Source organism: Protopterus annectens, chromosome 1.part2, assembly GCF_019279795.1.
Source record: "Protopterus annectens isolate FY-2018-M chromosome 1.part2, PAN1.0, whole genome shotgun sequence".
In the NCBI taxonomy this organism is placed as follows: Eukaryota; Metazoa; Chordata; order Ceratodontiformes; family Protopteridae; genus Protopterus; species Protopterus annectens.
In genome coordinates, this window is record NC_056727.1 from 1,248,455,145 (window position 1) to 1,248,480,169 (window position 25,025).

The window sequence follows — 25,025 nt, forward strand, 5'->3', positions numbered from 1 at the left end:
CTTGGCATTTAGTTTTAGTTCATGGCTCTGACACCAGTTGTTTGTCTGTCAAGCCCCTCCTGTAGAACATTTGTCAGTGTAAGATTCAATGACCGCTCCTAATTTGCAATCTTCTGCAAATTTAGTCGGCCAGAGATCACTAACGGCCTTGACTTCAGAGAAGTAAATGCCAAAAAGGAGTTGTCCAAAGACTGATCCCTGAAGGACTCCACTTGTAACTGCCCTCTTTGTAGTGGTGGACTCCCCAATTCTGACTTTCTGGTTCCTGTCTGTGAGCCAGTTGGCTATCCACCTTGTGACATACGGGTTTGTACCTAATCTCGTGAGTTTGTCAACAATGTCAGAATGGGGTATTGTGTTAAATGCCTTGGCCAGTTCAAAGTAGGCAGTGTGAACAATTTTGCCCGCATCCATTGCTTTGGTGACCACCTTAAAGAAGTCCATCAGGATGAGTAGGCATGATCTGCCCTTGACTAATCCAAACTGGGTTGGGTCCAGTGTTGGGAGGTTTACTGTATCTCTATTGATCATCTCCATGATGATTCTTTCCATGGCTTTACATACAAGACTAGTGAGACTTATGGGTCCGTAGTTTCCAGGGTCTGTAGATGGCCCACCTTTGTGCAGAAGGATGACTGTTGCCTTTTTCCAGTCATGAGGCACAAAGCCTGTTCGGAGGCTACAATTAAATAGTAATTCCAGTGGTCCTGGTAGATCATGTTTCATGCTATTTAGAGGGCATCCTGGGATATTGTCTAGGCCCGATTGATGCAGTGTTCTTGGTCTTAAAGACCTGTTCTCTGGTGATAGTAGGGGGGAGTTGTATTTGATATTTCCTGAGGGAAAGGTTGAGAGGGAGAGAGGAGTAAAGTTGGAGCTAAATTTATTAGCCAGGAGGATTATGTCTTCTGGCTCAGTATAGGTGGCTCCATTTACAATGAGCTCTGCACATTTGTGTATTGCCTTTGAGGTTGTGGACATAGCTAAAGAATGCTTTGTGGTTGTCCTTGGCCTGGGAAGCCAAACTTGCCTCAAATTTGGCTTTGGTAGACTTTGTCCTCTGAGTTTTAGTGTGACAGTGCTTTTATCCTGCTGTGTCCTCCTAATTTTTGCTATGATTTTCTTCCTTCTGTTATACAGACTATTTTGCGATTCCACCAGAGTGGCTTGTTTTTTGTTAGTTCTGTACTTCCGCCTGGTGGGTACAGCTACCTCTATGCAGCTGTTAACATGCTTGTACAGGGTTTCTGTGAAAAGTTCTGCATATGCAGAAGTGTTTCTAGGGTTTATGGGGCTTAAATTTTTGCCAGGTTCTCACTTAATAGCAGGAGGTTAGCCTGATAATAGTTCCTGAATATTCCAGGTTTAGCTGGGGATCCAGGTTTTATTTTTACTTCAGATGAGACTATTTTGTGGTCTGACCTTACCTGGGAAGGTATTACAGTAGGGGATGTGCAGCAGTCTCCCATATTAGTGAGGACCAGATTCATTATGGTTGCACCCATGGTTGGTATATTGACTATCTGGTCCAGCTTTTTTTTCATGTAGTTGTAGTCAGCCAGTGCCCTTTGGTATTGGCTTTTATTTCAGAAAAGAAGATGCCATACAGGATTAGGCTCTGGAACAGAACTCTGGGGACTCCACTTTTTTAATTGGTCCCTTTTGAAGGTAACTTCCCCTATTTTGATTCTTTCCTGTCCGTGAGCCATTTGGCAGTCTAGTGGGTGGCTTAGGGGTTTATTTAGCTTTTCTACTATGCATGAGTGAGGAATTGTCAAAAGCTTTGACCAGGCTGCAGTTGACTGTTTGGAGTCTGTCGCTGAAAATGGATTTTGATGGTGAAGGGTACCTACAATCCCCTCTAGATGTCCCCTTTGGCAACCACCTTGAATTAATGAAATTAGTGGGTTGGTCTACTGCTGCACCCTGTCTTCAGGCATCCGTGATCCTCAAGGCTCTTTGGGCTGGCTGTTCTACTTCTTGGGTTATGCTGCCTGCTGCTGATATAGACTTGTTGGAACAGTGGGAATGGAAAGATCATTGTGTGGTGGAGGCATTTCTTAGAAAGCTTGGGAAGATCTGGCCGGTCCCCAAGAATAGGATGCACTGGAGCAGGGGGTCCCCAGTGGATGCCATGGTTGTTGCAGCAGCCACAAAGAAGGAATTCTCAGAGGAAAGTACATCTATTTATTTGTTTAATAGAGTCCAGTGCTTTGGACAAGTTTGGGAAATTGACTTGTTCGGTGACCGTTGCATGTAGAGCAGTGCACCTTGCCCATATGACATGTTTTCAGAGGGATTTGACAAAGGAGCTGACAGCCCTTCTTGAGGGACATCCTTAAATCAATGGAGTTCCTGTTGTCTTCCCTGCAGTCTGTCCATTATCCATGCATCTGCTTTCTAGCACAGCTGATGGTATGGCCAGAGCAGCAGGCACTGGGCTTGTGTGACTTTGTGGAAGGATTCAAAATGTCCTTAATGCCACTTTTTTATAGTTGGACCCTTTGAACTGAAGGTGAAAAATGCCATGAGCAAGCAGGAAGGCAAGACCTTTTCTTCCATTGGAATTCACTTTTCCACCCTTCAAAGGACCTTTTCTAGGAACCTACAGAGGGTGGGGGGTGAAGATGCGGTTTTGCAAATCCTGAGATTCTGCCAAAATGCTCCTGCGGGTAGTCCCCCCACCACCACCTTCCCCAGCAGAGGGGGCAGCAACTTTAGAGAACCTAATCCTAGAGGCAGACTGCAGAATCAAAGGTTTTTTGTGGTCCTTTCACTGAGAAACTCTTCAGTGCTCCTGAAGGGTTGCCTGACTGCCGCACTCTGACAGCAGTCAGGGTTGATTATCCCTACACCCTCAAACCTGGCGAGCCATCATACAAGATACATTGGTGCTGAGGGTAGTCACTAGAGACTACATTATTCCCTTTCTTTCCTCTCCCCAGAAAGAGATTAATTCAAGGTGTACCACCTAGTCAAATGGAATTTAATAGCAGCAGAAGTAAAAAAACTGCTAGAAGGTCATCCTGCAGGTCCCCCAGACTAGTTAGAATCCAGAGTCAGTTCAGGTTCTGTTTAGTTCCAAAGAAAACGGGGCACTTCAGGCCGATCTTGAACCTAAGCCAGCTCGATCCATTGGTGAAAAAGAATTCCAGACTATCAGTTTTCTCCATTCTGTCTCTGAGGAAGGATGATTGGATGTGCTTGATAGATTTACAGATGCCTACTGTCATATCAAGGTAACGAGGCATTGCAGGAGATTTCCTGGGTTCTCCCTGCAAGCCAATCATTTTCAGTTAAGAGCACTATCCTTTGGACTCCTCATGGTCTCCTGGGTGCTCACCAGATGCATGGCAAATGGTAGCAGCATGTCTTAGGCTACAAGGGTTCCAAGTCTTCCTGTATTTAGATGACCGGCTCTTCCTTGCACCAACCAGGGGTCTGTTGGTCCAACACGAGGATTTCTTTCTCCACCTCAGCCCACAATTGGGGATTACAGTCAACCATGCAAAAAGCCAGTTAAAATATAGATACAGGAGATGGGGTTCATTGGATGCCACCAGGATAAGAATAGTCTGATAACTAAACTTCCACAATCCAGAGTATCTTCCCTCCAAGTAGCTTGTCGAGTCCAACAACACTCCTCTTCTTCTGTGAGACTTATTCTCAGGCTGCTAGGCTTAATGGCCTCTGATCACAGTGGTTCCTTTAGCAAGATATTACACGAGTTCTGCAGTGGTCCCTTTAGGTTCAGTGGTCCCTGATGTCTCCACCCATAACATGCACAGATTTGTGTACTATGTATTTGCAGGGACTTTCAGTTAGTTGACTTCCACGGTGGTTTTGGCCAGCCGACTATTCTCCCCCCACCATCTCCAATAGCAGCAGTAATCACGGACACTTCCCTTCAGGAGTGTTGATGGGTGGTGGACATTTTGAAGGTAGGACTATACAAGGTTTTGTCCTCCACAGGTGATGGTCTTCTCATTAATGTCTTGGATGTGAGGGCAGTCCTCCTAGTGTTGCAGGCTTTTCAGGGCACCTTCCCCAAGGGTGTGGTCTCCATCCAGGCAAGCATGCCAGCAGTGTTGTATATCAACAGGCAGAGAGAAACCCACACTGCTGGGAAGCCTTGAGAGTGTGGCAGTGGGCAAGGTCTTCTCATTGTTGTGCACATTTTGGGGACTTCCAGTGTTTGAGCGGAGAGAGTGAGCAGAAACATTTTTCCTCACGAGTGGTCCCTCAAATGGTGACAACAAAAATCTTCAGTCATTGGGGCTAACCTTTCTGCAGTCTTTTTTTGTTCTATCCCTCAAGTGCAGCAGCTACTTTTCTCTTTTCCCTCCACAGGGTCAATCACTTAGGGATGCTGTAGAACACAGTTGGCCCCAGGTTTCCTTTATGCCTTTACTTTAACACAATTCCTACAGAAAGCCAGAAGGTGCAAGGCTAAGGTAGTCTTTATTGCTCCCTTTTGGCCTGAAAAATTTGGCTCCCCTTCCTTTGGCCTCATCTGGTACATCTGCCCTTGGTGTTGGACAGTTGTCCAGATTTTGAGTCATCCTTCCATGGAGCCTCACAGAGGTCTGAAAAGCCTGAAATTAACCACATGGTTTCTGCAATTCTGACCTTGTCCAAAGATGCCAGACTTGTGTCTCCAGTGCTACATGTTTTATCTGTCTATATATATATATATATATATATATATATATATATATATATATATATATATGTATGTATCTATTATTAAAAAAAAAAAAAATGGAAGTTATTGCATCTTTTCCAAAAAAGGGTCCAGCTTCTCAACTGTCAAGGTACAGTTAGCAGCTGTTTTTTTATTTTCACATTAGGCAGAATTGCGGGTATTGCTTGCCTAAAGATTTCAAAAGCCTTTCTGCGGGGGAGCCTTTATTTTAAGATACCCTGTTATGACTAGGGTTCCCGCTTTGGACATTACTGTTATGCTTCAGGCCTTAACTCAAACCACTTTCGAATCTGCTGCTTCAGTGGACTTAACATTTCTTTCTTGGAAGCACTCTTCTTGTGGCTATTAATTCCACAAGGAGGATTTTGAAATTGCAAACATTATCCTGTAAACCTCCATATATGGTCTTTCATAAGGGCAGGGAGTCTTTAAGAAAATTCGTTTTCTTTCAAAGGTGGCATCTGAAATGAACCTCATACTGTCAATCAGCCAGTATTCTTTCCAAGATTCTCTAATAAAGGAGAGTATATTCTACATTTCTTAGATGTTGATCACCAACTTGGATTTTATTGGGGCTATCCTTGTACCTAATAAACCAAAGGCGCTTTCTACAACAGCAGTAGCTACTAGAGTTCAAATTATTTGTGTTGCAACTACTTGGTCTAATGTTTTACACCTTTGTGTCTCACTGTAAATTGGATGTACAGTCCAGATACTGTTCATATTGTGGTTTTAGTGTTATCGAGAACATCTTTCCTTATTACCACCCTGGTTTGTTGGTAGCTTGGGAGTCTGGGAGAGACTAAAACGGACATCCGATACTAAAGTTGTGTATTTGCCATAATGCTAGATCCATGTTGTTTTGTTTTCACCCAGTTCAACATTCCTCCCTTCATCCCCTAAGCTAAAATTGTCCCTTTTATTCCTCTTGAACAGTTTGATCTCACCAGGATCCTTGTCCTTTGCCTAGTGATTGCTTTTCCTCCTATTGTTGCTATTTTTCTAAATCTATCTTGTAGACCACCTGCATGTGCTGGTTATTGGATAATTTTCTAGTTATGAACAGGCAAACCTAATCTTAAGTATGTTGGTGATCAGGAGGAATTGTGGGTAGGGGAAGAGTCAGAGTCCCAGATACAAAACTTCTGAAAGGCGCTGAGGTCTGATTTGATAGATCAGAGGTTGAACTGGCTGAAAACAAGACGAGGAGAATCTAGTGTGTGGTAGATGCATAACTTTTGTATATAAATCTGACTTGTGTGTTGGTGATGTGAAAGCACTTGTTAATATTTAATAATGTCTGAAAATTAAGGGGTTTTGCCTCTACGTGCTTCCAGTTGCAGTTTTTATATACATATATACACATGGGTCTACCTGAAAACGCCGACAACAAGATAACCGACACGAAAACACTGAAAAATAAAAAGTACAAAAACACGAAACTTCACATGCCCGACTAACAAAAAAAAATACCTTTCCCAAAAAACACACACACAACACAAGCACACCAAAAAGCTTACAAACCTACACTAAACCTTACAAACACAACTGTCTATGCACTAACCTTAACCCTAACCCTAAGGTCCTTCACTATTGCACACTTACCTTACCCGCACCCTAACTCACTTAACCCACCCCTAAACCTAAACTACGTCACTATTGTACACTTACCTTACCCACACCCATACCCTAACATCTGTCCCTATCACACACTTACCTTAACATGTCTGTGTTCTCAGCATCGGGATTCTCAATTGTCTGTCTTCTCAGTTGTTGATCTTCTGGTGCCGGCGTTCTCGTTGTCGGCGTTCTGTGTTGTTGGCTTTTTCAGGTAGACCCATATACACACATGCATATGTATATGTATGTTTATACACGCGCAGACACACACACACACACACACACACATATATATATATATATTTATATTTATATATATATATATATATATATATATATATATATATATATATATATATATATATATATATATATATATATATATATATATATATATATATATATATATATATATATTTATATATATATATATATATATATATATTTATATATATTTATATATATATATATATATTTATATATATTTATATATATATATATATATATATATATATATATATATTTATATATATATATATATATATATATATTTATATATATATATATATTTATATATTTATATATATATTTATATATATATATATATATATATATATATATATATATATATATATATTTATATATATATTTATATATATATTTATATATATATTTATATATATATATATATATATATATATATATATATATATATATATATATATATATATATATATATATATATATATAAATATATATATATATATATATATATATATATATAAATATATAAATATATATATATATATATATATATATATATATATATATATATATATATATATATATATATATATATATATATATATATATATATATATATATATATATATAAATATATTTATATATTTATATATATATAATCTATAGTGTGTGTGTAGATGTATGCATGTATCCTAGTTTTCACTTTAACTGGATTTACAGTGGTTTGGCTGTGTGGTGTCTGCTATGAGAGGAGTGGTTCCATTTTCTCAAATAACCCTTCCTCCAACAGCTGACTTGAGAGGCTTACTGTATCTTTTGCTGTGTGGTACTTGTTTCTGGCCCTAGCCCATAATGTTTCATGCTCTGCACTTTGCTGTCCAGTAGGAGTCTGCATGTGAGCAGGCCAGACAGCCAGCATGCCTGCCTACCTACCTGCCCCAAGATGGACAAGTCAGTGTTGGATACTTGCTTTCTGGCTTATATGTAACCCAAGCCTGTATCCATTCTTAGGTTGTCCAGGTCTTATTCAGAATTATATCACTTTGGTTGATGGAGCTGGACTGTAAAGTATGTGCTTATTGCATTTTTGTGTTTGTGTCCAGACAAACTCCCTGTCTAATAAATGTGGAGGTATTTTAATTTGGGCAGGTATGCAACTTTGTGATGTTCATCGTGTTTCACTGTTGCAGTCATCACTGTTGGGTTCTTCCTGCCAGCAGGCAGCCCTCGGTCGGCCAGAATCCCAAATTCTGGGTCCGGCGTCGGCTATGTACTCACCCTCCCTGATGTCAGTGCACCAGGGGTACAAAGCTCCCAGCCGACGCCATGTTCTCCAGTCTTTCTTGCTGTGTGGTGGAAGCAGTGTGCAAGTGCCGGTCGGCTGACTCCTGTTATTTTTGGTGCTTCATTCCAAAGACATTCTTCTTTTCAAAGCTAAGTACCCCATTGGGGAAACTTTTTTCTTGCTCCAGACCAATGTCAGAAAAAGTTAATAATTGTATTTCATGTGGGAAGCAAATACCTCATACGGATTTTCACTCTTACTGTATTCCTTGTCTAGGCCCTGACCACGATGTAGCTAGTTGTCGGTTTTGTGCTAGATTTAATCAACGTACTATTAAAAGGAGATACGATTTTGCCTTTCATTACTTTGGGAGGCAATTTAATTATAATATGTCGTCGGACACGCTTCCGACTACCGGAGTTCATAAAACGCGCAAGGATAAGGATAGGCCTCCGAGGTCCAAATCAGACAGTTTACAATCAGAGCCAGCTGCCGGTTCGGCCGTCGTCAGGCAGGTGCTTTTGCAGCCCCTGTCGGCCATTACAGAACCGCTTGCCGAAACGGACTCCCATGAGGAGCCAACTAGGCCTTCGGATACTCCAGGTGCAGGACCTTCGGATAATGCTCCCTCGGATGGGTCCAGAGCTGCTGTGCAGGTACCGGCTTCCGAGGGGGTTTTCAGGCGTACGCAGCTTCAGGCAAAGACAAAGACTCCTTCTAAAACAAAGACTCAAGCCCAGGCCTCCTCTGATCTGGGACCTAAATCTCAAAAGCAAATGCTTAAAATGGCGGAGGACTTGCTAACTATGATTAGGGGTTCCCATCCCCCTCCAGACAAAAGGCCAAGACAAGAATTGGATTATGAATCCTCTGATCAGGTATCTATCTCTTCAGTGTCTTCCTCTGAACAGGATTATACTTTCCCTCCTTATGAGGATTCTGATGCTGAGGAATCCATTCCTTCAGCTTCTCCTCCTGAGGATTATTCTTTTGGGGAAACTTTACATGACATGAGGGAACATTTTCACTGGGAAGGACAGGAGTACTCTGAATCTAAGAGAAGGCTTAGGGATTTCCTCCTTCCCCAACACAGACCCCTGGCTATTTCTCCTATTTTGGATATTGTGGATGATGTCTTTTCTGAGTCTAATTTAACTTCTGACTTCTTTCCTCCGGCCCCTGCTAAGGCTGATAGATATTACAGAGTCCCTGACTCCCACCAGTTTCTATTTAAAAATCCTACTGCTGATCCAGAAACCATTTCTCAGGGTCCTAAGGGTGTTAAGGCCGCCACTGCTAAGAAGCATATTCTGTCAGATAAGGATTCTAGAGCTTTGGAGAGATGGGGCAAAAAAGTGTACACTTCTGCTACTTTATGTATTAGGGCTCTAAATTGTCAATTTCATATGTTGAAATATCAGCAATACCTTTTGTCTGTTATGAAACAAAAACTGTGTACCATTTGTGCATGTGCAGACAATAAGGAATTACAAGATTTGATGCATGCTACTGAGCAGGTGGGGAAACATACCTTACATTGTGGTTTTGATGCTTTGGAGGCCTCTTGCAGGGCGGCTGCCACTGGCACGGTCATTAGAAGGTATGCTTGGTTAAAGGAACAAAATTTGCCTGATCAAGTAAAAGCAAAATTGCTGGATGCTCCTGTTCAACATAATGTTTTGTTTGGGTCTAAGGCTGAAGAGGTTATAAAGAAAATGGAGGATAAGGCAAAATCCATGCAAACGGTTAAGGATTTCTTACAAGTTCAGCCTCCTAGATTTAGCAGAAATTGGCCAGCTAAAAATTGGTCCTTTCCCAGCTCTGACAGGCCTTAGAGGGGTAGATATAGGCGCCCCAGAGGGAGGGCCCAAGCACAGACAGTGGAGTGCTTCCACCCCCAGGGGTGGAGAAGATAGGTCTCGACCTTATAGGAAACAGTCTCAATGACTCCCCCTGCATGGCTCCAGGATCCTCTCTTCTGGAAGCTCCTCTGGGAGGAAAACTTTCTCTTTTTCACCGAAATTGGACTGCATAACCCAAGACAAGTGGGTTCTGGATGTAGTTTTAAGAGGTTACAAATTCCACTTTCACACCTTACCAAAACCAAACGGCTGGCCAGACCTACCAAAAACTCAATGGGCAGAGGCATTAAAACAGGTGAGGTCCCTCATGGCTATGAGGGCAATAGAACTGGTTCCAAATTCAGAGACGGGACAAGGCTTTTATTCAAAACTCTTTCTAGTTCCCAGAAAGCAAAATACTTGGAAGACCCATCCTGGATCTGTCAGTCTTAAATACTTTCCTGGAGATACCAAAGTTCAAGATGCTTACTCTGCAGCAGCTCCTGCCAATGTTAAGCAAAAATGCATGGATGGTGACATTGGACCTAAAGGAGGCTTACCTACACATTCCTATCAGACAGGAGGGCAAGAAGATACCTCAGGTTCAAGGCAGGCTCGAAGCATTACCAATTCTCTGCGCTGCCCTTAGGCTTGTCTACTGCGCCCAGGGTCTTTACCAAGTGCCTGGCACCAGTAGTAGCTTATTGCAGACTCAAGGGAACTCACATTTACCCTTATCTGGACGACTGCCTTATTCAAGCAGACAGCAAGGGCATATTACTCCAGCACCTGGAATTTGTTCAGAATCTACTCAAGTACCTGGGATTCACTGTGAACGCAAAAAAGTCAAACTTGGCACCCACTCAACAGATGACTTTCCTGGGTGCTCTTTTTAACACAACAACCCAGATGGCATTCCTGACGCCAGAAAAACTACAGCTGGCTTCAACTTTCAAAAGCCTAGCGTAATGTCTCCACTAACTGGAAGGAAATTCTGCAGGCTTTGGGTTACATGGCTTCCTGCATCCTACTCATACCATATGCAAGACTGCATATGAGGAATATACAATGGTACCTAAAAAGCGTATGATCCCAGCATTGTCACAATCTGGAAACAGTGATTGCTGTCTTGCCTTGCCTACAAAAGGAATTCCATTGGTGGGCCACGGCATGTCTTCAAAACAAAGGGAAAGCCTTCAGTCTACCTCCAGCCTACCAAGTGATAACCACGGACGCCTCGGATTATGCATGGGGAGCCCACTTGCAGGGGAAAGGCCTGCAAGGTTTTTGGACAGAGGATCAGAAGCATCTACATATCAATTTAAAGGAGATGTTAGCTGTGTAGAATGCCCTCTTGGCTTTCAGGGATCTTTTACAGCCAGGGCAGCTACTGATACGGACAGACAACACCACAGTTATGTGGTACATAAACAGGTAAGGGGGTTCACACTCCTACCCCCTTTGCAGACTAGCCATGACTCTATGGAACACAGCACTAGCTTGCAAAGTGGACCTACAAGCTCAGTTCCTGCCAGGGAAACAAAGCACTCTGGCAGACAACCTGAGCAGGAACCTGTCAGACCCACACGAGTGGATGCTAGACACCCAAATATTCAAGATGATTACAGAAGACTGGGGCTGCCTGGACATAGATCTATTTGCATCTTCCCACAACTACCAGTTACAGACTTTGCACAAGGACATATCACAAGCTAGCATGGAAAGTAGATGCTCTCTCATTCAGTTGGAGGAAGCTCTCTGGGTCTGCCTTTCCACCACTACCTCTTCTACCAAGGGTGTTAAAAGTAAAACAGGACAAACCAAAGCTGATCTTACTAGCCCCGAATTGGCCTCTACAATTTTGGTACTCAACACTGATAAAACTATCCCGGGAACCTCCTCGGATTCTACCTCGGATTCCAAATCTTTTGTCTCAACATCAGGGCCAGGTCCTGCACTCTCATATCAAAACTCTCAGCCTGGCAGCCTGGCGTATTTAGGGTCTATAATTAATCCTACCCTTTCCAAACAGGTCATGGATGTTATCTTAGAAGCCAGAAGGCCTAGCACTAGGAAATCTTATGAAGGTAAATGGAAGAGATTTTGCACCTGGATGCATGCTCAGGAATCGGATCCTCACATTCCAAATATTCCATTGATTTTACATTACCTAACAGATATGTTCCATAAGGGTTTATCTTTTTCCTCCATAAAAATACATGCCTCAGCTATTTCTGCACATTATAATACAGATCCTCCAATTTTTTCGCACCCACTTCTGAAACAATATCTCAGAGGAGCAAAGAGTTTAAGCCCCCCTAGGACTCCACCCATTCCTGCCTGGGACCTCAATGATGTCCTGGAAAAACTTACTCTGCCTCCTTTTGAGCCTTCTGCCACATCTGATATAAAGTGTTTATCATGGAAGTCTGTTATCCTACTGGCTTTAACTTCAGCCAGGAAAGTCTCGGAGTTACAAGCGCTCATGGCTGTGGAACCTTACATTATTTTTCATCAAGACAGGGTTTCTTTGAGGACTAACCCTACTTTCATGCCTAAAGCGGTTTCTAAAGTGCCTTTAAACCAAACTATTCACCTGCCAACTTTTTTCCCTAATCCACAAAATAAGGGGAGAGGATCTTGCATTCTTTGGACATGCACAGGCAGCTTCGCTTTTACCTGGCCAGAACCAAGGATTTCCAGAAAACCAACTGTTTGTTTCTTATATGCAGCAAATTCCCAAGGCAAAGCTTTTTCAAAACGGACCATTTCTAAATGGATTGCTCATGGAATCAGATTTTGTTGCTCTCCTCATGGAAAGCAAATCCCAGGAAAAATTAGGACACACACTACCAGAGCTGCTGCTACTGCAGCTGCCTTTCTCGGGGGAGTCCCTACCAAAGATAATTTGGAAGCTGCAACTTAGAGCTCAGTGCATACTTTCTCTAAGCACTATAATCTCCCACTTCATTCTAAGTCTAGGGCAGGCTTTGCTTCTGCAGTCTTGCAAGGCCTTCTAGCCGTTCCTTCTACTGAGTAACCACCACCCTTTATCTCAGCTTTGGGATTCAATCCTACAGTGATGACTACAACAGTGAAACACGATGAACATAGTACAGTTGTGTACACTTACCATAAATGTAGATGTTCGAGTGTCTTCACTGTTGCAGTCTGGGTTACCCACCCTCCTGTCCCCTCTTATACTTTTATTGGTGTGGTTCCCTGCTTCACCCTTCTTCTGAGGTGTATTTGCTACAGGGTATGGGGTTTGTTGTATGTTACATTTTTGATTTACTTTTAGCCTTTACTTTTGGGCACCTGACATCTGGAGCAAGAAAAACTGGAGAACATGGCGTCGGCTGGGAGCTTTGTACCCCTGGCACACTTGATGTCAGGGAGGGTGAGTGCACAGACGACGCCGGACCCAGACTTTGGGATTCTGGCCGACCGAGGGCTGCCTGCCTTCAGGAAGAACCCTACAGTGATGACTGCAACAGTGAAGACACTCTAACATCTACATTTATGGTAAGTGTACACAACTGTACTTTGCCTTGTATTTTTTTAAGTTTTTGCAAAATGCATGCATCGAGTGCATGAGGCTGAACAGACTTATCTTAGGGTCAGACCATGCCATCCTGATCAGATGTGCAACAGTATAACCATATGCCATTTACAGAATATGGTAATGAGAGAAAATAAAAAATTGTCCCATACTTGAGGATACTGGTGGAGGCATGATTACCCACTGCCTTGCAGATAGGCTGATATAGTGAGTACGTCTCTTGTGTTTTGCACTGCTGTTCACAAAGATCATGAAGCTTGTACGTATGCCTTTACTTTTCTGGTAACTTATCGTGTACCACTGTTCTTAGCCTGCACAGACTGTTAGAGCAGCAGCACATACAAATTCACTGTAATTTGCTTCACTAACGTTAGTTTGTGATGTGTCTGAAGTAGTAGTCTTAAAAATTTATGAATCGGATTTTTGTGGTTGTCTTATTAGACTTCTAAAGATATTTTACTGTCTATTAAGACTGGTGTACTGTAGCATGTAATTTTTGGCCAGATAGTGTTTGAGACCAAATTGCAATTTCTTCCTATTATGAAAAGAAAATGGTGGGAATATATCCTGTAAATGTAAGGAGTGTTGTTGCAAGACTAGCACTTTTCTACGTATGCGTGTGTACATCTTTTTATATCTACCTGTATATGTTTGTGTTTAATAGTGTGTGCAAGTATGTGCGCGAGGTGCTTTTCAAGATGTAGCATTTTTTTTTTTTTTTTTGGTGGCTTGCTAATTGTGTATGTCCTTCATCGGAGGAAATAATGTTTTTTTCCTCTCTCCCTCTCTCTGTCTGTCTCTCACACATTAGAAACGTTTTCTGATGTTGACAAGCAAGAAAATGGACACAAGCTCTTCAGGTGGTGGTGGTGGCGGTGGTGCTAGCAGTGGCACTACTGGAGATGCTGGACCAGAGCCACAGCCTGCAACAGGGATTTCTTCCTCCTCTTCCTCTTCCTCAGAAAGTGGTACTTCAGCTGATAGGACACCCAGAAAGAAAGATCGAGCATCCCCAGTAGCAGAGCCCCCAGGTCCACTGGTTGGAATTCCTCCTGTCATTACAGGTGGAAGTATGGGTGGTGGCGGCAGCAGCAGTGGAAGTAGCAGTGGAAGTATGGAAGGTGGCGTCTCTGAAACTCCCGAAGGCAGAAGAACTAGTCGAAGAAAAAGAGCTAAAGTAGGTGGAAGAAGACTTTTTTCTTCACTTTCTGATAGATCCTGAACTTTTCCCCCATAGACTTCTACTGGCCATTTGTTGTGTGGAATGTCTGAAGCAGATTTGATGTGTACATGCTATATTCTATTTTGCAGTCCAGGATCATTGTTAATGGTTAATATTTTGTCCTCCTCCTCCCATATTGTTGCTTCATTCAGAGTAGGACTTCTGCGTAAAAAAGTGATCTGGTTGACAAAAAATTATGCCGATGAAGTGCCCCAGTTATAGATTACAGCCATCATATGGCAGAGGGAGATAAATAACTGTAACCCATGATGTAAGTGGTTTGAATTTTAGAAGTTGGTTGCAAGAATTAACATGGAAAGTCCCAGAATAGTGTCCAGTCTTTGATGAGAAAATCAGTTGACGTAAGTTGTAGTCATCGAGTGTTAATGCACTGAAGGAAGAGGGGCTGTTTAGGTGCTAGGTAATATGAAAGGTAGTTGAACAGTTGCATAGTATGCTGTCAGTCCCATTGTAGCATTCTACAAAGAGAAAAAACTACAGGGATAGCCCTTATGTTCATTGCATGTTCACACAGACAGACCTACTTAAACACTTAAAAAATATATATGACATTTATTACACAAACATTGCATTTTACAGAGGTCTTTGAGTGCAAATAGTATGAAATGTTTTACATTCGTTAAAGCCAGGTGTTCATTCACAGTTGATATGAAAAGACTGTGTGTGACAACCAATTGTTAATTGCCTGAATCAATGTCTATATTTGCAGAGTGTATCATACAGGTAATCATGCATTGCTCCAGTACAAGAGGGATTTTATTTCCTTCCTCTTGCAGCTGGTTTAAAAACATACTTGTGTAATGGCATGGTTCACATGGGTCTTGATCATTATGAAAAATTGACCTTGTGACAAACATGCTTCTAGGGGGGTACATTATCTTCCCACAAGTGGAAAACAATCATTATCTATTGTCTGGTTATCAGCATCAGTAATAGGTTCATAGGTTCATACTAGGCTATCTGCCCTAGGGCATTTATAAGCCTAGCCAGAGTGTGTGTGGCTTTCGCCACCCCTTGGAATGAGAATACTATGCCATTTAGGGTTTAGTTTACTATGCCTCTGTCTAGTAGTGACACAGACGACCCCCGGGATAAACCTACGATCTCCCATCCACTTGTCAAGATTTCTCTTGAAGAGAGTCAGTGAGGGGCTCTGCCTAACATGGACTGGGATTTTGTTCCAGAGTGTAGGGAGCCTCTGGGCTATGAATCTGCCCCTCCAGCACGTCCTATTTATTTCTGTGTTGAGGTTCAAATCTCTCGCTTTCGTGGCTCTGGTGGATTTGGATTTTCTGAGGTGGAGCATGCCCATTAATTCCGGATTGGACATGGCCTTGTAAGTCAGGCATAGATCACCTCTGAGTAGGTGGTATGCGACTGAATAGAGCTGGAGTTTCTTCAGCCGGGCAGCATATGACATATGTTTGAGACCCTTGATCCTCTTGGTGAGGTACTTTTGGGGTCTTTCTAACTGCTGCAGGTGTCTGGTAAGGTACATCCCAAATGGGGCATTGTACTCAATTATGGCCCTGATAAGGGAAGAGTATAGGGGCACAATGACCTCTCTTGATCTAGATGTGAAACCTTTCATGATAAGGTGGGTAATATAGAAAGTCTTCCTAACCACCTTGGCAATGCGAGTGTCAAATGAGAGGTTACTGTCAACTTGGGTCCCTAGGTCCCTGATTACTTCTTCCGTACTTAATGGATTGCCACCTATGTGGTAATTTGTGGGTACTTTGTTTTTCCCAAAGGGTATGACTATACATTTTTTGGCGTTCAGTTTAAGGCCATGGCTCTGGCACCAGTTATCTGTTTCTATGAGACCTTTCTGAAGGATGCTTGTGTCGGCTGGAGTATCAATTATGGCGCCCAGCTTGCAGTCGTCTGTGAACTTTGTTAGCCACAATCCTCCTATGTTTGCTTGCACCTCGGAAAAATAAATGCCGAACAAGAGGGGTCCCAGGACCGAGCCCTGTGGGACACCGCTTGTGACTGGCTTAGAGTCTGACATGGCTCCAGCAATTCTGACCTTGTGGGTTCTGTCCTTGAGCCAGTTTGCAACCCATCTTATGACAAATGGGTTTACATTTAAGCTGGTGAGCTTGTCTATGATGCCCGGGTGGGGTATTGTGTCGAAGGTGCTTGCAAGATCAAGGTAGGCTGTGTGAACTGCCTTACCCTCATCAGTGGCCTTAGTGACGGTTTCAAAAAAGTCGACCAGGTTCAGAAGGCAGGATCTGCCCTTGACAAAGCCGAATTGGGTAGGATCCAGTGTATGTAGGTCCCCAATGTCTTTGTTTGAGTTCCATAATGATCCTCTCCATAGCTTTGCAGACCAGGCTCGTCAAGCTTATGGGGCGGTAATTTCCAGGGTCCGTAGAAGCACCTCCTTTGTGGAGTGGGACCACTGTTGCTGTATGCCATTCTTTGGGTACGTATCCTGTAGTAAGGCTAAGATTAAACAGCAGCCTTATGTGCTGGTTTAGTTCCTCTTGGAGTTAATGTGGCACGCAACCTGGGACACAGTCTGGTCCCATTGATGCTGTGTTTTTAGCTTTGGAGAGGGCGGCTCTCACCTGGGCATTTGAGATGTCAGGGAGGCTACACACTGCTGGGATAGATATTTCTCCTTTTGGGGGGGGGGGATTTGCACTGAACCTGTCTGCCAGTATGTTGGCAATGTCTGTGGGTTCAGTGTATTTTTTGACATTTTGGACTAACTCTGAGCATATCTGGGAGTTTCCACCCAGGTTTCTAACATAACTAAAGAAGGCTTTGTGATTGTCTTTAGTGTCTTTTGCGATTTTTCTCTCAAAGTTGGCCTTGGATGATTTTATGAGTGATCATAGTTTTTTGCTAGTACTGATCAGAGATGCCTTCCCTTTTGGGGATTTTGCTCTATCCATGTAGTAGCTTCCTCCTCCTGTTGTAAAGCTTGTTTATGGCTGGGGTCCACCAGACAGGACCCCTGCCTTTGGGGGAATGGGTCTTGGTTTTATTTGTGATTGCATGATCCATGCATTCTTGAAGGTGTCCGTAGAAAGCGTTTATAAAGGATTCAGCAGTGTGGGCTGTGGTTTTCACTGGCCCAGGGGCCTTGAAGGATAACTCTTCACTCTTAAGAAGTGTGAAGTCAGCTTTTGAGAAATTCTTCGCTGTGGTCTTTTGTGCTGGGGATGGGGGCGGGATGTGGATTTCCAGTGAGATTAATTTATGGTCTGATCTCACCAATGAGGGGTTTACTTCCGGTGTGGAGCATTGTGTCCCCATGTTTGTGATGATCAGGTCTAGTATATTATCTCCTCTTGTGGGAGTGGTGACGAGTTGTTCCATCACATTTGAGTTTATGAATTCTAGGAACCTTTGGGCTAGGGTGTTGGGGCTTGAGTAATGCTCCCAGTCTATTTTTGGGTAGTTGAAGTCTCCCAATATGATGGTATTTGGAGAGACATTCATACTCTCCAGTGTCTTCAGGAAGGCTGAGTGGGGTTCCTGAGTTTGAGAGGGTGGTCTGTAGCATGCTACAAACTGTAGGGCAGTTTTGCCTACGGTTAGTTGCACCTGCCTGGTCTCTGATGCTTCGTGCGTTGCCACTAACCTGGAGGTGTTGGTATCTTTGAATATGGATACTCCCCCTCCTTTTGTGGTTCGGTCCAAGTTTTGAGGCCGAAAAGCATGATATGAGGTATAGCCTGGTAGTGCTGGGGTGCTCTCAGGAGCGTTGAACTAGGTTTCAGTCACTGCACAGACATCGATGTTCTCCATACTGAGGAGGACTTCGAGAGCGTGCATCTTGAGGTTTAGACTTCTGGCATTGAGCAGCATTACCCTTAGTTTTTTTCCACTTGTGTTTTCTAGGGAGGTGGTTTTGTCTTTTGAGCCTTGCCTAAAAAAGGCACTATGGGGGTGTCAAGAGCCTTGGCCAGTATCAGGAAGCCCAAGGGTGACAGGTGCAAGCCGTCCCTTGCGAAGCAGCGTGGCTTGTCAAGAATGTCATCCCAAGCAGACAGACATTGGATCCTCTTAGAATGACACCAGTAATTGAGCCAATTGTTAAAGCTGATCATTTTGTCTTTGTACTGTGGCATCATTCTTGGTGAGGGTAAGATGCTGCTCAGGGTCAGGGTCATACCGGCCTGGGCTACATAATCAGAGAGCTCCTCTGTCTCTTTTCATGTAGTCCAGGGAGGTACGTCTCGGGTCATTCACACCAGCATGGACAATGACTGAGTCATATTTGTACTTGCTTTGGAGTTACCCGAGTGCTTGTGTTATGTGGCGGATTCTAGCGCCCGACAGGCAGCTTACTCTAACCTTTTCCTTGTTCAGTCTGGTGAGCGGGACGTCGGTGTGTCTGACTATGGAGTCACCTATTACAAGTGTATCAGGCATGTTGTTTGGCCTTAAGAGCTGTGACTGTTTGGCACACTGACTTTGTGAACTATGTGTTGCATGTGCTGTGTTTTGAGGTAGTGGTTGCTTGGATGTCTGCTTTGGAGGCCTCTGTTGTTTTGGTAGATTTTTAATTAGAGCCTCCGAGTATGTTTTTGTGCGTTTGTGTTTGGTTTGCAGTTGTGTTAGGTCTGTGAGAGAGACTGGGTTTGTGGTGAGTGTGGTTACCTTCTCCTCCTGACTGGTTTTGCCAGTTCTGAGTCGAGAGAGCTCAGCCTCCAGTTTGGCTATATAGTCGCATCTCTCACATGTTTGTATTTGTTGGGAGGAGGAGAGGGTTGTCTGTGTACATGAGGCAGTTGTAACATTGCCTCAAGATTCCCAGATTCACCAGCTGAACTGGAGAGGGCGCCAGTAATTGACACTTCGACATGCTAGAATAGTGGAAGGGATTGCTGTGTAACTGAGTCAGAAGGGACCTATAGGGAAATGGGTATTCAAGGGGATTGTAGGTGGATGTAGTGCTTTTTTTTTTTGTTCGAGTGCTTTACCTGTGTAAAAATGCTTTAGGAGCAAGTGCTGGGCTTTTTAGATAGAGTATAGACTGTTTAGATTGATAGTAGAGCAGTTGTAGGGGAAAAACTAAGAGTAGACTTTGCGGAGCCAGAAATAGTTTAAACTAGATTAACCGACGCTGCCCGATGCTGCCCTTTGAACAACTTCGCACAAAAGCGCACTAAAGCGGATTTTTAAGCAGGGAACTTCAAAGAGCTAGAAATGGCCCAAAATGGCCAATTACTACAAGATTCTTGTGCTGAGGTCACTCCTTCAGGGACAGATAGGCTGCTCAAGGCTCCCCACTCCCACTGGTGAGCAAAGAAACTTCCTTCTATCCAAGTAAGGTAATGGGCAACACAGGAACTATCCCAAAGTCCAGAATACAGCAAAGCCTGTATAGGGGACTATTCTAGCCAGGGAAAGGCGGGAAACAAGGATATTTTTTTTTCCAAGAAAGCATCAGGAAAATGCAGAAAAACAACAGTATATTAAATGCACAGGCTAGTACACTTGAGTGGGCAGCCTCAACAGTTAAATTTAACAAACAAGCTTTAACTTAAGTGCAGGTAATAAAAAATTCTAAATACAGTTAAATTAGCAGTTTAACTTCGTTTTCAGCAAGAAAGGAAGGTCGCACAGGTAGAAACAGCAAAAATATACTTATATCTTGAAAGTAATTCATGCTTTAGAAATACCTGGCCTTCAAAATAGATTATCTTTAATTTTTGTGAAGATGAAGTGTTAGTATTCTGAAGTGTTGTGCCTTTTGCAGATTAAAACTCCTTTCTCCTGAAGGAATGATGCTCTTAAACTAGAATATATGCTGTTAAGTTACTTGGCAGTATGCTACTCATTGTGAAGTAATGTCCTTCAGAACAGCAAAAGGCATTTATTTTATTTGTCTTTGTTCTCCAGGAAAGTCTAACTGGGTAATACCCATTTTCAGCGGAGGCCTGGGGAGAAAAGCTCCATTTGCTTACATTGCATTATACTAAGTTTCAGTTAAACACAGTTACATTTCTATTTACATTTATACTTTAAGATTTTACAGAGGTGGAAGTTCTTAGAGGAGGCTCACATGCTTCTTAGTTGTACAGGCAGCAGTTATTATAAAAATTGCTTTATTTCAGTTAAAGGTTGAGAGTATTCTGTTTAATGAGAGTATTGTATGGTGAACATAGTATTAACCGTATGATGAGCATGTACAGGGCCAATATTAGTTGAAGATGTTTAAGCAGTTGTTTAAAACTATTGAGTTTGTTGGAAATTTTTTTTTGTGTAGGGATACCATTCTAGAGTTTTGCAAAATATTTGGTGTAGAGAAATTCTTCTGTAACATTATTTGGCTTGTTTCTTAGACATTAGGGCAGTAATAAGTTTTGCCATGCAGGGCATTTTTCTAGCTGATGAATGTGCGTGTGTATGCTGCGTGTGTATGCTGTAGTTAGTTATAAATATGTTGGGTAGTTGTGCAGTTCAAGCCAGCTTAATTGCTTTAAGCTATGACAGTGGTGGGTCCTATGAGGGATATTTGTGGCAAATTTAGATTATTTATTGTAGAAGGAGGCAAGTTTCTTTGAATATTTAAGTTTCTTAGGATAGGAGTGTGACGTACAAGAGTCTGCAGTAAGAAGGTAGTGGCTAGTTTTTCTTGCAGTATCTGTAAGGAATCGATCGATCCTGTAAAGGGAGTCTAGTTTCTGGTGTGTAGATTTTAATGGTGTGCAGTATATGCTGGTCATGTTTGAGATTATGTATTATAACATCTAGAGGTTTTCTGTGAGTTTCTTTGCCCATATTATTTCTTAACTTTTATGGCAAAAAATTACTTCTGATTTTTGCAACTTTGAGATAAGCATTAACTTACTTTTTTGAGGTTGAGTAAGAGGTTTGATTATTTAGGCCAGGATGTTCTTCGTGTTTCACTGTTGCAGTCATTACATTTGGGTAATCTGCTGGCAGGTTGCCCTCAGTCGGCCTGAATTCCAAAGTCTTGTGTCCTGCGTCGGTTGCGGTCTTCTCTTCCATGACGTCAGGGGGTATAAAACATGCAGCCGACACCATTTTCTGCAGTCTTTCTTGCTGCGTGGTGCCTGAAGCAGAAGCATTTCGCAAGTGCCGGTTGTCCGACTACTGAAATATTCGCGTTTGAGTTTCAGAACCGAAGTCTTCAATAAAGCTAAGTACCCCATTGGGGAAACTTTTTTCTTACTTTTTAACAATGTCATAAAAAGTTAATGATTGTATTACTTGTGGGAAGCAAATGCCTCATAAGGATTTCCATTTATACTGTATTCCTTGCCTAGGCCCTGATCACAACGTGCCTGGCTGTCAGTTTTGTGCTAGATTTAACCAACGCACTGTTAAGCGTCTGTATATTTTTACATCTGAATATTTTGGAAACAGATTTAACTACCCAGAGATGTCGTCTGATAGGAACCTGACTACCGGAGTACATAAACGCAAAGAAAAGGACAGAGAAAGGCAGTCGAGATCCAAAACCAACTACGAAGCTTCTCCTAAGCAAGTTGCCGGTTCGCCAGTATTCAGTGAGGTGCTTTTGCAGCCCCTGATGACCGCTACCTTCGAGTCGCAGGCCTCTACTGACACCCATGTGGAGTCTGGCATGCCGCTAGATACTCAAGGTATTGGACCGACGGATGCATCTCCCTTGGATGGGTCTGGAGCCACTGAGCAGGCACCGGCTTCTGAGGGTGTATTCAGACCTCAACATTTTTATATCAAACCGACGAAAGCTGCAAAACCAAAGGCAAAGACACCTTCTAAGACTAAAAAAAGACGCCTGAGCCACGTGCACAGACCTCTATGCCTAAAAAACAGATGATCATAATGGCTGAAGACCTAATTACCTTGATCAGGGGTACCCATCCCCCTACAGTTAAGAGGCCTAGGCAAGACACTGACTGAATCTTCAGATGAGGTTTCTATTTCTTCTGATTCCTCTTCTGATCAGGAATTATCTTTACCTCCCTATGAGGATTCTGATGCTGGTGAGTCTATTCCATTTGCATCTCCTCCTGAGGATTATTCATTTGGAGAAACCTTGCATACTTTGAGGGAGCATTTTCACTGGGAGAGTCCAGACTTCTCAGAATCAAAAAAGAGGCTCAGGGATTTCCTCCTCCTCCTCCCCTCACCACAAGCCTTTAGCCATTCCCCCCATGTTAGACATTGTGGATGATTTTTTGGAGTCCAGCCTGACCCCCTGACTCTTTACCTCTGGCTCCCAGTAAGCCTGACAAGTATTACAGGGTCCCTGACCTTCATAAATTCTTATTTAGAAACACTTCTGCTGATCCTGAAACTATTTCACAGGGTCCAAAGGGAGTTAAGGCCTCAACAGCAAAAAACCCTACCCCCTCCGACAGATTCAAGGGCACTGGACAGATGGGGGGAAAAAGGTGTATACATCTGCAACCTTGGCAATCAGGGCCTTAAACTGTCAGTTTCATATGCTTAAGTGCCAACATGTTATGGGATTGCTGAAAGAGAAAATGATGTTGATTTCAGAATGTGCAGAAAATAAGGAATTGCGGGAATTATTGCATGCAGCTGAATAAGTTGGAAAGCATACTTTGCAATATGGTTTTGATTCTTTAGAGGCCTCCTGCAGGTCCGCAGTTACTGGATCTGTGATTAGGAGGCATTCCTGGTTAAAGGAACAAAATTTGCCTGATCATGTTATAGCTAAATTGCTAGATTCACCTTTACAGCATGATTCTCTGTTTGGTATTAAGGCAGAAGAGGTTTTAAAGAAAATGGAAGACAAAGTTAAGTCTATGCAAACTGTTAAAGATTTCTTACAAGTGCAGCCACCTAGATTCAGTAGACACCAGCCTACAAAAAAATTGGTCCTTTCCTGTGTCAGACAGAGCTCAAAGGGGCAAATCCAGATGCCCTAAGGGTTCCAGGTACCAGGCTCAAGACTCATACAGGTCAAAGCAATGGGGCACATCCACCTCCAAATCTGGAGGAGATAAAGCGCAAACCTCCAGAAAGCAATCCCAATGACTTCCCTCTGCCTGCACCAAGCACATCTTTTGGCAGCACCCATAGGGGGAAATTAGCACTTTTTGCTCAGAATTGGCAGTTAATAAGCCCAGGACAAGTGGGTACTGAACATCGTATCACAGGGATACAGATTCCATTTCCACACTCTGCCAATGACAAATGGTTGGCCAGACCTGCCAAAAAAACAATGGGCAGAGGCACAGAAATAGGTTACGTCCCTCATGGATATGGGGTCTATTCAGACAGTACCAGAACAGGAAAAAGGGCAAGGTTTTTACTCGACTGTTCTTGGTACCCAGAAAGGACAAGGCCTGGCGGCCAATACTGGATTTATCGATTTTGAACACATACCTGGACATTCCAAAATTCAAAATGCTCACTTTGCAACAGCTTCTGCCCATGCTGGGCAAGAATGCTTGGCTGGTGACTTTAGACTTAAGAGGCATACCTGCATGTCCCAATAAGACAGTCGTACAGAAGATATCTCAGAGTCAGGGCTGGCTTAATGCACTGGCTTATCTACTGCGCCCAGGGTCTTTAAAAAATGCCTGGCACCAGTAATTGTTTTTGCAGACAAAAGTATTCAGATTTGTCCTTACTTGGACGACTGTCTCATGCAAGCTGAGAACAAGGACACTCTTCTACGACAACTGGCGTTCGAGAAAAGGCTTCTAGCATGCCTAGGGTACACAATAAGCTAAAAGAAATCACAGCTGGTACCCTCTCAAAAGATAACCTTTCTCGGTGCAAGCTTGCATACAACTGCCCAGATGGCTTACCCTCGTGCCAGACAGACAAAGGCAGCTGACTACTTACTTCAAACTGATGGCAACAAAAAAAACAGTTTTCTGCAAGACAAATTCCACAGGCTCTGGGCTTCATGGCATCCTGCATCCTACTAATTCCATATGCAAGACTGCATATGAGGAAACTTCAATGGTACCTAAAAAGTTTATGGAGTCAACATTCACACAGTCTGGAAACAATGACTCCTCTCATCCCCTGCCTGCAATAGGAGTTTCTATGTTGGGCAAAGGCCTGCCACCAAAACATGGGACGGCCCTTCATTCTACCTCCTGCCAAGCCAAACCTTAACAGACGCATCAGATTATGCCTGGGGGGCCCACATGGCAGGAAGATGCATTCAGGGCACATGGGCACCAAATCAAATGCATCTACATATCAACCAGAAAGAGATTCTAGCTGTTCAAAATGCCCTAACAGCCTTCAAGGACTTAATTCATCTAGGACAACTACTGATAAAGACTGACAACGCCACAGTCATGTGGTATATAAACAAGCAAGGGGGCACTCGCTCATACCCCCTTTTGCAGATTAGCCATGGCACTGTGGGGCACTGCTTTGACCTACCAAATAAATCTTCAAGCTCAATTCCTGCCCGTAAAACAGAACACTCTGGCAGACTAAGTAGAAACCTTATGGACCCTCAAAAACTAAATCCACAAGTATTCAACATGATAAAGAAATGGGGGAGCCCAGACTTAATTTTGAGGAGAGGC

General features: G+C 42.9%; 1 protein-coding gene across 1 annotated transcript in view; it reads left to right on the top strand.

Annotated features, from left to right (window-relative positions):
- KDM1A (lysine demethylase 1A) overlaps positions 1-25,025 on the top strand; it is a gene marked incomplete in the record, with an annotated part of 2,315,042 nt that overhangs the window by 154,993 nt on the left and 2,135,024 nt on the right. The window contains 1 exon segment of the mRNA XM_044060124.1: positions 14,089-14,454. Within this exon segment, the coding sequence (XP_043916059.1) occupies positions 14,089-14,454 (366 nt within the window).